The sequence below is a fragment of the Poecile atricapillus genome, chromosome W, assembly GCF_030490865.1.
Source record: "Poecile atricapillus isolate bPoeAtr1 chromosome W, bPoeAtr1.hap1, whole genome shotgun sequence".
In the NCBI taxonomy this organism is placed as follows: domain Eukaryota; kingdom Metazoa; phylum Chordata; class Aves; order Passeriformes; family Paridae; genus Poecile; species Poecile atricapillus.
In genome coordinates, this window is record NC_081288.1 from 50095230 (window position 1) to 50108566 (window position 13337).

The 13337-nt window shown below is 34.9% G+C and overlaps 1 protein-coding gene across 1 annotated transcript in view; it reads right to left on the reverse strand.

Moving 5' to 3' along the window:
• LOC131592193 (dedicator of cytokinesis protein 4) overlaps nucleotides 1-13337 on the reverse strand; it is a 226090-nt gene that overhangs the window by 124897 nt on the left and 87856 nt on the right. Inside the window, exons 5-8 of the mRNA XM_058863535.1 lie at nucleotides 12482-12578; nucleotides 10676-10824; nucleotides 9240-9324; nucleotides 7441-7592 (exon numbers count right to left, since the gene is read on the reverse strand). Of these exons, the coding sequence (XP_058719518.1) occupies nucleotides 7441-7592; nucleotides 9240-9324; nucleotides 10676-10824; nucleotides 12482-12578 (483 nt within the window). The remainder of the gene's footprint in view (nucleotides 1-7440; nucleotides 7593-9239; nucleotides 9325-10675; nucleotides 10825-12481; nucleotides 12579-13337) is intronic.

Genomic DNA, 13337 nt, shown 5'->3' on the forward strand with positions numbered 1-13337 from the left:
GCTGTGTAACCCCTTGAAGTACGTATCATTGGCTTTGTAAGTGTGATCTTACTTCTGAAAGGAAAGTTTGTTTCATTAACTCCTGTTTGGGTAAAGGAAAAAGATATCCACAAAGCCAACAATCATCACCACGCTCACACTCTTCAGTACTCTGAATGCTGAGACTCTATATAATAACCTTCATATTCCAAGGAATAGAAAAACTTCTGAAACTTCACAAATGACCACACACTACAACTGATTTATAAAGCAGCTAATAAAGAACATCATAATACAGGATTGTTGCAGTGTGCTGAAATGTTGCAAATGCATATTTCCAGTTTTCCTTTGGAGCTGTAACAATGGCCTCTCTCTTACCTAAAGTTATGAAGTGTTTCTCACATTAAATCAATTGCAGTCAGGGCTCTATAATAACACCTTTGAACTCTGAAACTGTTTTTGCAATGTGGAACAATTTTGCAATTAGGAACAATTAAGTCCCAAAGCACAGCTGAGTTACTCTGTTTTACAGAACTTTCCCCCATTCAAAGTATGATGCTGTAATATCCATCTTACATACACTATTTTACAATCTACACGATCAAGTTAAATTGAATTAGGTGCTTTTGAAGACAATCTTCCAATCATCTGCACATTTTGATTCACAAGCCAGAGCAGTCTAGCCATGAATCCAAACTAGAACACACGCTGCTGCCACTCAGTCCACACAACCACAGATTTAGTCCATAGCAAAATCCTTAAAACATTTACACATGTTAACATTGGGTCTAGCATGAACTGCTGCTCTACAAATCCACTCCTACTGGCTGGCACTACTTGTATAAGTAAAGAGCAGTCTTAGACTTTCATACTGTTGATTTGCTTACAACAAAATTAGATTATATAAAAACAAATCTTCAAGGCTCTACACCAAATCGTTAAGTCCTTCTGATTTTGTTTTTCTCAAACATTTGTGCAACATGCCAGATTCCAGAACACATTTTATCAAAGCATTTCTTAAACAACACAAAGTATCAGTACAGAACCAGGTAGAGAATGTTTGAGCTCATATACTTCAGGAACAACTCTAGGTAGATGGTAAAAGCTCAGCAATGGCCAGAAAAATAGGACTGAACTAAAAGACAAACACATCTCAAGAGATGTGACCATGGACCTCTTTTATTTTCCAACTACAGTAACAGCACCACTCTACAACTGCATATGCTAAAATGCTTCCTTCAGGATTCTATACTAGTTAAATTAGTCCTAAAACTTAAGTGTCATCATTACAGTTTTTTACTTTCTTGAAGAACCAAAAATACCCAAGGAATACACAAACTGGGCTTGTGACATTAACAGAAATCTAAGGTTAGAAGACATAACAGCGCATAAACCAAAGAATATTACTGAGATAAGCCATATGGCTGTACCATGTTAAAGCAGTGCCATTCTCAACTTGCTCTACCCTACTCAGGAGCTATTACTGTTCTAAGAAAGGGAACTGTAAAGCAGTAGGAAGTGGAGACGAATTAAACATGATACAAAAACACACCAGTGAAAACTCTAGGAACCATCAGGGGCTGACTTCAGCTGTTTATTGTCAATTTAAGAGATAGAAAAAATTATTCCTAGCAGCTAGTTTAGCCAGAAAATATGGATGTATACATATGCAAACATATCAAGTGAAATTAGCATGTACCAATTAAGTAGAAAATTAATGACTTGCAACTGTAGTCTTAATAAGCAGAAACCTGTCATGACTCAGACTTAACTACTTGACTTAAACAGTTTTCTTGCTTCCATACAAGTAGAATATTCATGTTCAAGAAAAGCCTTTTAGAGTGCAAAGACATAAGTCATAAGTCATTAGATAATTATTTGAACACAGAAACAGACTGCAAAACAATATTTATTATTATTGTCTATTAGCAACAATAATAAAGTCATAGATAAACATGTATTTTATTATTACCCCTAACTTAACAGTTATTTTTAACAGCAATTTCCAGCAACAAAAGAAAAATCTCAAAAAGAAAAGTACAATTTCATCTTGTCCCAAACAAATGAAAAGTGATCTCAAAAGAGTATTTACCTCTAGCTATAGTAAAGTTGATAGAAAACCATTTCAATCACCCAAAGGTGGTGCTGATCTCACTAAGTTAGGTGTGAGGCATAAGAGCCCGTACCAATCCAGAGAAATCTTTAGCTAGAAAGTCTGAAAATTAAAAAAACCCTTGAAGCATCACTGATTTCTTTGTCACTATCTGATATCAGTATTCTGCTCTGGGAAAGTTACTAATGAGTTTCAAAATCGGTTTTTCACATCTTGTGAAAAACTTATTATCTAATTCTCAGTACATGTTGGAAAAATTACAAGCATTTGTACATGTCAAAGATGAAAAATTATTTAACTGAGAATAGTCTAGCTATAAGTATACCTAATTTTTCTTTTGTTCATAGAATCATAGAATGGTTTGGGTTGCAACACATCTTTAACATCATCTAATTATGATCTATTAAAAACACTAAAGAAATACTAAGATACATTATTAAAACTAGAATAACTGTTAAATGGTTCTATGGCTTTAATTTCCATCTCTTTACTTATTTTAAAAGATGCTATTCTAAAAATGCACTGGTAGTTCCCACAATAAGAGCACGTTTATGTTTAATTAGGAGAATATTCCTGAAACATATACATTGCCTACCACAACATACCTGTTCTATTTAAACTAAAAAAAAAATTGTACATATATATATTTATCACTTATTTTTGATCCGACTACCCTAAATCCTTTGTAAATATTTAAGAGCAAATTCAGAGTGCTTTCACCTATAGATTCCACTCTTAAGGGCTGATGTCAAAAACTCAGATAACTAATATTGAGAATTTATATCCTTTACGATTTCAATATCAACTCTTTCTGAACTTTAAGCCTCAGACTTCATGGAGATCTAACATCCAAAATATCCTGAAGAAGATGCAGACATTTCATCAGCTCAATTGCTTTCTAGGTTTTGCTAATTATAAGCAACTAGTTACTGGAGATAAAATTCACACAAAGATCTTAAGTTCAGATGTCTTTGAATCTGGATTCCAACACAAAAGCCCATTGATTTAGCATGAAACCTTCTGAAATCAGACAAAAAGGAAAGCATTGGCCTATGTCTTAATCCTGGCATCTTACTCATGACTGTAGTAAGATACATCCATGGATGGATACATCCATCCAGATTCCAGAGGTGATGATGTGTCTGTTCCTCCCCCTGCCACACACCTGAAGACATACTTGTACTTTATTTCAGGACTAATTCATGTCTAATGAGGCATAACTACTCAGAGAAACAAAAGATGATGAAGAGGAGCAAATAATGAATTCAAATATAATGTACTTTGGGGATTTTCTAAAATTTATTTTTCAAATAAAGAGGAACAAGAGTGCAATATAAGTGATGAATAGATTTATATTAGTGGGTGTGTTTTTTCTTTAAGAGAAAAAAGACCCATGTCCAATTTCTCACTCTGCCTTTCAATATTCAAACTTACACTTCCTACCTGCCAAAAAATCAGAACTGTCTCTTAATCCACAGCAATTTGCATTGAAATACTTTATAAACTGTAAAAGGACTTAAAATTACTACTGTTCTCCTTTTCCTCATTTGCCTTGTCTTTACAAAGACAAACAGTACCTACATTGCATCACATTATAATACACTTCTGCTGAGAATTCTTACTAAACATAGCTCCTGTGGCAAAACACGTGGGTCACAAGAACTAGAGAAAGTTTTGTGCTAACATTCAGGCTCATAGTTTTCAATTTGATATCTATTTTCTTTTTCTACTTTATAAATTTGTATTCTTCTGATCTATTCTTAGCATGCTATGATACTCCATTTCCTTATTAGACACTCAATTCTGGTGCCACTAAGCCAAATGCAAGAACTGTTAACACCTTGTGCTTTCTCCTCATACCTTGGTTTGTCTAAGTTGCTACAGGATACTTCTTTTCAGGGAAAATCTATAGCTATACAACAAGAAAAAGTTTCACTATCTTTCATTGCTCAATGGATATTTTCTAAGTCTGATAATGTTTTAATATTGCATGAGAAAACTGTAGTTTAAAATGCACTACAGACAATCCTATTATTGCACTATAATACAAAGCTCAACTATCAAATCATGCATTCCCTGTGTTATGAAGTACCTTCTTTTCACCTTATTCTCCAAAGCTTTCCCACAGAGTTTTTCCTTGCACTAGTCTGGACTAGAAATACTATTCCTTTTTGGAGAGACTTTCTCCATCTCAGTATCTACAATTGCTATTCTGCTTACTGTGATACGTGAATAAATATTGCTGTTCAAACAGTTGAATGTATGATACTGATAACATAAAACAAACAAAAATAAAAAGCTGTGGAAAAAGATATCCAATCACTTAAAAAAGTAACCAGACAGTGCTGTTTCTGGTCCTCCAACAATCTTTTAAAGCTGCTATTTTAATTGCATATACCTGAGGTTAGACCAAATAAAATAGATTTATTAGAGATATTGATATAGGGAGATCTTACAATTGCAGGTCCACCTGAAAAGAAGCAAAGTTAGTTTTAAGGAATTCTATTATTAAATCTGAATTCTTCACTCTCTCCAACTGAATTCTTTAAGGGGCTATGGAGCTGACTTGCTTTATGTCAATTTATATGAGGTAGACAATGAACACTACTATGCATTCAAATAGTCTAATTAAAGCAAACAGGATTACCCACCTGAGCAAAGTTTGGTACACATACAGTGTTTACAAAATTTAACATATTAAGCAGCAAAGTCCAAAGAAAGCCCCAAAAATTCTAATAATATAAGCAATGGTTTGAAGAAGTACATTTTAAGTCATTTATATTCGTAAAATTCTATTTTAACCTGTGTTAATAACAAGTTTCATCTATTCTTTTCATTACATTTTTTAGCTGGACCACAAAATGACAACTTAGGAAACCAATGGACGAATGACACAACTGGTTTGTGACAGGTTCTAACATGTTGGCACACACAGCTTTTGCCCTGCACTTTTGCTAGAAATGAGCAGAAGAGTCTGCCTATCCACGCTCCTCAACTGCACTGCTGCCCATATGCTTTGACATCGTTGCAGGGCGTGAACTGCGGGGGCTGGGGACACTGTCTCCTCTCATACATCATCATTCTTCTATGGGAGATTGTTCATTTCAAGCATCCATCAACAAGGGCCTAAAGATCTCTCAAATAGCCCACCCATTTGTACAGAATAAAAGTTAAACATTGTACCACACTGTTGTGCACTGCAACCAACCAGCTTTGGTTTAACTCTGTAATAAACTGGTTAAGTCACTTCCATGTCTAGTCCAGGCAGACCATGTAAGTATCCATCCTGGACACTTCTGCATTCCAAAGTTCAGTCTGTAATACAGAAATACCTTGCATTTAATTTGTTCTTATAATAGCTCTCTTAGGTTTAGCTTTTCCAGTGTGTTGAGAAATTTCTGTTTGTTTCTTGGGAGGGCTTTTTTTATTGTGTTTGTTGTTTGGTTTTGTTTTCTCTTTGTTACGGGATGGTATGTTTGTTTGATTTGCAGATGGTGCAAGCTATCTTCACAAAGGTTATCCTGTCATTCCCCCCATGCCCTAGAAGGCAGGTTGGATTTGCAACAACACGTTTCTTCAAGGTATGCCAGTAATGGGATGAGGAAGTTCACAGCATCTGAAAACAGGCACTGGAGTCAGGAATCAATAACAAAAGGTCAGATCACAGCAAGCACATGAGAAACAGCTCTAGAATTTGTGCTTTCATGTAACATGAAATCAAATCCATTTGCTTTCACATCACCACCACCTGCCTTAACCTTGTTTTCAGCAATCCATATCACTTCAAATTGTTTTCTGTCAAAGTCTGCAGCTCTCGTAAATCTATCACCTGCTGTGGCATTCATTGGAGTGAACACAAACATGTCCTGATGCACATTTGATTGTCAAAATGACAGGAAACTGTATTTTGGTGACTACTGTTTGAAGCGCAGGCCAGAATGAAATGTCAGTGTTTAACAGCTAACCCTGTAACACCAACTGTGTATACATAATGTCACTAAATGAAAAAAATTAATGTACTCAGTATACCCTTCCTTCAAAGTACTGGTTACTTATTTTGCCTGCACTGCAAAGCACAGACATTATTTTGTCAAATTCAGCCCAAGTTCCACACAGTTCCACAAACTCCTACTGCCATATTTAAGACAACAACTGTGGAAAGGACTCAAGCTGGAGAAAATAATGGAAAACTGCCTCCTGTGGGAGGGCCCCCAGGCTGGAGCAGAGGAAGAGCATTAAGAGTCCTCCCCTGGAAGAGGAGGGAGTGGCCAGACAGTGTGTGACCAACAGACCACAGTTCCTATTTCCAGTCCCCTGTACTGCTGGGGTGGATGGAGGAGAGCACAGGAAGAAGGAAGAAGGGTGAAGGAACATGCTTTAAGTTTTGGGTTTATTTCTCATTATCCTACTATGATATGCTTGGTAATAAATTCATTGTCCCCATGTCAAATCTGTTTTATCTGTGATGGTAATTGGTGAGTGATCTCTCCCTGTCCTTATCTTGACCTGTGAGCCTTTTGTTCTATTTTCTGTCCCCTGTCCAAATGAGGAGGGGAGTGACAGGGTGGCTGTGGCTGGCTGGAGGCCAGTGTCAACCCACCACACCCAACACCACTGCAAAGCCATTTAATGGATCAGACTTCCTGGCATATTCCTCAAACAGAGCTTACTCAGCTCTTGCACTAACTGTACTCTCCTCCTGTGCTCATATTTATTAAATGCATAGTGGTTTCACTACTAATCACTCCCATGTTTTCTCTCCCAGATAGAATTCTGAAAATAGAAATAGCTACTGAGTATTTTAAAAACCAAAGGTTATCAGGTCTCTCACAGAATTTAAACTCTAGGACAGAATGATTTTGACAGTTCCACTGAAGAGCTAGCACCTTCTCATAGAAGTAAAGGCTCCTTTTATAAAAAAGATGCTTAATTCATTGATTAAAGACAGCCCTCCAATCTCATGTACCAAGGAGAATTCATCTCACAAATATTACAGAGAAAGCAAAAGTTCAAAGTTTTGAATGTGCACTGACTAGGAGAGATGAAAATAGGGATACTGAAAAATAACCATTCTGTATGCATACATGTATATATATTCCTACACATGAAAAACAACTGGAAGGTTAAATAAGTAAACAAGACAGATTTATACATTTTTGTGAACCTTAAATGAAACTACAAACCATTAATCTTAACAACCAAATTTCAGAAGGAAGCAAAATATTCTCATGAAACAAAAACACCTTGCCCTTGTTTCTAAATGTGAAATTCGTTACCTGGATCAAAAGATACAGTATTTATTGTAAAACTTATGTAAAACCAATATTTGAATAGGAATCATATGGTACCTGATGGGTCGATTTTCTTTACTATCAAAGAGTGAAAAGATTACTTCCAGTTCCTCTCCCAGATTGGAGCACATTAAACTCTTCATCTGAACAAAAAGATGGTGGCTGCTAGCTGGTACTGGTGTGTCTTTTTTTCGATGGCGATGTTCCATCTAAAAACACCACAAAAACACTGACCAGTTTGAGTCAATTATAAAATTCTCAAAACAAAAAAAGGTAAAATATATAATGCAGAACTACTTTCTTAATTCAAATTATTATCTTTTTAAATTTAATATTAGCTTGTATTTTTTCTTTTCTCTTTTTTTTTTTTACACAGGGAATTTACTTTCCCAGTGCTACACTTCATCACAGTCATCTTCAGGAGAAAAACAGTAATTTCTGGAACTTTATCTTTTTGTACTCTGAAAGTATGGAGCCACTTTAAAGCTTTGTGCTATAACAGCATAGTATTCCTTAGCTGGTTTAAACAGTCAATGATCAGACACTCCAGTATTCAAACACATTAAAAAATGATTTTGCACAAGACTAAATATCAGTATTTTAACCTGGGGAGAAGCAGTCATACCCACATTTTATGATCTCTGGCAAACTGCTTCATACCAGCTAATAAATTGTCTTGATTTGACTTCACAGTTTATACCTTCTGCACTTTAGTTACCCATTAAGAGAAGGACAGTATTAAGTTGTACTATCCCTCTCTTACATTGTAACAAAAATAATTTTAAACAGCAATCTTTCTAAGCTACATAGCCTTCATACTGAGCTTATCTTTTTCCCCACTTTTTATTTTTCAAAGTACACTCCATGAGTGAGTGCCATTACTAGTTTTCTGGGTTATTTTTCCTCTGTATGTTTCTTCTTACAATTAGTGATACCTCACCATATTTCATCTAGTGCTTCAACAGCATTCCATAATATTATATATGACTTTGAAATCATTCAAAGGTATACTGATTTTAGCACAAAGAGTTTACTATTAGGTTAGACATTACAAGTTACCAGTAAAATACAAGTTAAAAATTATTTTAAAAATACATAATTATTTCAGATCCACAAAATCTAGTAGCAATGATGCTTTTGGGAGAGTTGTATTTAAATACAAAAGTTATCATAAATAAAATTCAGTTTAAATACAAGCTTTGTCTTAAGCACATAAAGCTCAGAACTGTGTAACAGCTGCAGTACTTAAACATGAGCCAAAGCCTACATAAATGAATTGGCAATTTTTCTTAGATCTTGCTGGAGATTTAATCAGAATAAGAAATATCAGTGCTGGTTTTAGTAAATCAAGATGGGCTTTTACACCCAAAGGAAAGCTTTTTTTATGCAATTTAACTGCTATTTACATTAATATATTAGAAAGTACCAAGAGCTCAGTATGATTAATTGTGAAAATATTATACCATTATTATATTTCCACAAAGCTTATCTAGACAGGCTCAAGAGCCAGGTAAAGCTCTAATGACAAGGAGTCCCATAAGCTTTTATTGATGATTAAATTCATTTTAACAGTCATCATTTTAATGGTATATCAGAAACCAAAACTTTTAACAAATGACATTTAAGCTAAGCATGTGCGCACACACAAAGCTGATATAAAATAAAAGAATCCCACACAGATGTAGAGATGACATACCTGTTAAAAAAATTCTTTCCTTATTGTAAAACTCATTGCATTATGAAATGCTAATTGATTGTGTCAAAAATCAAAATTGGTACTTTTGGTTAACTAGAAAAGAGTGACCATCAAACTATGTAATTTGGTAGCAAAAGTACCAAATATTACATTCACATACCAGCCTGTAGAGCTCTGTAATGCTGATGTCTTCAGGATCCACCATAGCATACTCTTTTCTTGGAACTAAGTCAAGCCCCAGCTGTCTGTACGAGAAATGGAATAACATTAAGTAGTTTCTACTTTAAAAAGAAACAAATTAACTCTGCATGTGTTTGTTGTTCATTACAATAAACAATGCACACATTAATTGTTACTCTACAATTAGTTGACTTTGGTTTTGTTTTGATGTGTTTTGGCTGTATCCACCATTCACATTTGACTCACTACCTTTCTCCAGTTTGCAACATTAATAGAATGTTTTCTCAGAATTTTTAAATCTGTTTAACACTGTGGACAATGTGCAATGTCCTTCATATTATCGTGAACATTTCAGTGTGAATGCACTAGTACTGTCAATTTGAATAACAACCATGGAAAGGAAGATTAAAAAAAAAATCCATCAAAAGCCAAAACACCAGCTTATTTTAAGTTTGGAGTGGATGGTATCAAAGTTGCTTGCCTGTATCCCCTGAACAAAATAAAGAAATGAGCTTGAATCAACACAAATACAATTTATTTTCAGCACAGCAGCAAGCAATAATGTTTAAGAACACATAAGGACATGAAGGCAGTCATGCTGAATTTAGGAAAAATAACAAGATTAGAAAGTTTTTCAAAAATACGTTTTAAAGAGCAGAAACTGTCCATTGCAAAAACCTTCACAATTAATTCCATCCAGTTTCTGCAAAATTCTAAGCAGACAGGTAATCATACACATCTAGTCACAACCCTTTCACTCTGTTAGGTACTTACGCTTTCACACAGCTGTAGAAACCCTGGAAATTCAATTAATTCCACTGTGGAATATTGCTCCCTTTAGTTAGCATTTAGCTGTATAAATATATGCTAAAGAGACTTTGGAAGCAGCACCTAAATGCCAGAAAGTGTTTTCTTCTTGCTTAAAAAAATGTAAGATAATGCAATTTGTGTTAGCTCCTTTCAGTTATTCAGATTAAAGAAAGATGCAGAGCACAGTAGCTGGATGTATATTAGAGATGCCCAAGCAGGAACTAAATAGTGTGACCAAGTTAAAACAGAAGCAATGTCAACCAACATAGTTTCAGTTAGAGCACAAAGCTATGCTAAATGCATCATCCAGGTATCAAGTGTATTAAAAAGATGTAAAATGCTGCTTTTGAATCAATTGGAATCAATGCAATTCTCTTATACATAATACTGCTGCTACATAAATTACACTGATATAAAAAAGCAGAATAAAACAATAAGCAACATTTCACTGTCAAAACATAAGTGGACTTAAAAATAATGAAGGAGAAAGTCCATTAAAAAAAAAAGGTAATGCTAGTTAGGAATTTGTTCTTTAGTTCAGCATTCTACAGTCAACCTAAAGAACTGGCTTTACAACTTCAATACAATTTATCTATATTCACTCACTCGTTGCCCCAGTCCAGACGAGCAGTGATGTGTCGCTTGACATCCTTCATTCGATCATGGGTGAGGTGGCCAACAAGGACCTGCCTTCGCAGGTCTAGGATTTCGTTCATTATGTGCCACAGCCGGTGAAAGAGATCCCCCTCATTCCTCTGTGAGATAAAAATACGATTGCCTCTATATCACCTGTATAAGCTGGTAATCCTAATAAATACATTCATGATGAGGAAATTAGGAAAACTCTTTTTTGCCTTTACTTAGTCTTTTATCCCATTGTGACCATTTTACCTGCATGTGAGTGTGTGTATATAAAATAATTTCAGACCTTACCACAGACCTTGTCTCTGCAGCACACTCATTCCAATATTCCAGTCCAACTCCTTGTGTCTCTCTCACACTAAATTAATCTAATGTACATTACAGGTATGACAAAAATTCAACAAAAAATGTTCATGTGTTTCACAACAAAGCATTGATTTGTTCCAAGAGCATGTTCATTCTGTGCTGCTGTCTCATCCAAACTGAATATATCATCTGTATTTCAAGACTATCTGAACTCATATACATAACAGATAGAAAAAGCAATAGCTCTGAGCATTCAAACTCTGAACCACAGTTTAAATTTCTTTTAACCTTCCCTTGCATTGATATAACTCTACACACTACCTAATCATAAATAAATAGTATCACGTAGACAGAATCTTGTCCAGACAGTTCTTCTTTATCTAACTGTGAAGTAGGAGAAATTACGTGAATATGACTGCTTTGAAACCACATCCTACTCCAATTATATACCAGCTAAGGGCATAACAATTTCCCATAAATGAACCTCTGTTCTGGAAGAATCTATTAACCCTTCCTTTACTAATTTCTAAGTAGTTTTACATAGTTTTTTTGAGAACCTTTAGCCTGACAAAATTACTACAACCTTCATCTAAGTGATTCATCACACAAAGTTGAACAAACACTCCTATTAAGATTTGTTCTGTTAATTCTTGCCAAAAACCCTAAGCACATATCCCTTCTCCTTCTTCCTATGAATGAAAGGCATACAAATAAAGTTCAGCTACTTCTGCTGTGTAAGTAAAACTTAAAATTCATTTACAAGTATCATTATTCTCCATCAACAACTTTTATATTCCAAGCACTTTGAAAAATTGCAATTTGATACATCTGCTCTTTTTACTTTACATTCATTCACTTCAGAAGCTTGCTAAAAGGGCATTAATTTATTGTTTGTCTTGGCTTTCAGTATGGTAAGGAAGCAAACCAGGGTAATTCCGAACATGCAATAATGACAGCAGTGAAGAAAAATGTTGCCAAAAAGAGAAACTACTGCTGTAACAACAAGAGGGAAATAGGAACATTATAAGTAAAAGAAAACCAAGGGGAAAATGGTCATAGAAGGAGCCTTTGAATTAGAAACAAGAGACAAAAAGGAATTTGTAGGAATTTTATAGAGGTATGCTGACAGTGTTTTCACAATTTTCCATTAGACACTAGTATATACAGCTTTCATTTCTGCAGACAAAAAACCTAATTGAATAATCAGTAATTCAGGTGTATCTTTGGTCCTGCTATCTGATAAGTCCTACTGAATTGTTATTATTCATGTGAATACAAGAGACATGCTAGTAACACTATGAAGCTCAAAATAAAATTTCAAGTTATTAATAAAAAAATTAAAAAGAAACTGAATGTGATGGTTTTTTTTCGGAAATATCTACTTCAACTAAACCAGAGCATTTAAACAAAAGTGCACCTTCTGAGATGACATTAAATCAAATCAATATTATTCAAGGTACTTGCCACATAGAGTTGTTTCCACATAGTTCCCCAGTCTCTTAGAGTTGATGTCATTTCTGTAATAACAGAATCTTCTGTTGGAATAACCATTTCAAATTGTCTGTAACATGCAGAAGAACACATGATATGGAACAAGCATTACTAATCCCATTGCAGTTACTAACATGTAGACTTCCTACTGCCAACAGTGATGTCTATCAACCGACACGAGCTCTCCTTCAGACCATTACACTTTTTATTCATTTATTGCATCCCCATGGAAAAACTTTGGGTGAAAATAGTTTAATCCCCACACAAAGTCTTGGCCCTAGAAAAGTCAAGGTGAGCTGTTTTCACTATGAGATAAGCATATCAAAAACTACTTTCACAGCAGAACAAATCCCATAGTTTCCAAAGGGATCTTGACACTTCAGCTTTTCATGCCTGGATTACTTTTTTCATGATATCTTGTCTCTCTTACTAAATTAACATAACAATGTGACAGCTCTTGGCCATGATGTGCAGCAGGGAATACAGCCTGAATGAGAAACAACCTAAAAAAGGAAATTGATGCAACAAAGATTGAACTCCATGCAAGTACTGTCATGGTTTCCCCTAGCAAAAATTATTCTGCTTTTAAATTTTATTTTATTGTCATGGCTTACAATTCTGTTTCATTGAACCTTCAGTTTTAGCTACAGCTTTAAAAGGAGGAAAGGACCCTAGAGCATGACAAACCACATGTGGCTCTAACTTCATAGTGGACAACAGGTAGTTAAATAGCAATGTGGGGACATTTTCACCTGTGAGAATGAAACTTCTTTTAATATTTTTACAGTCTTCCTCATTATTTCTAGCCATCATGAATAATGGATCTTCA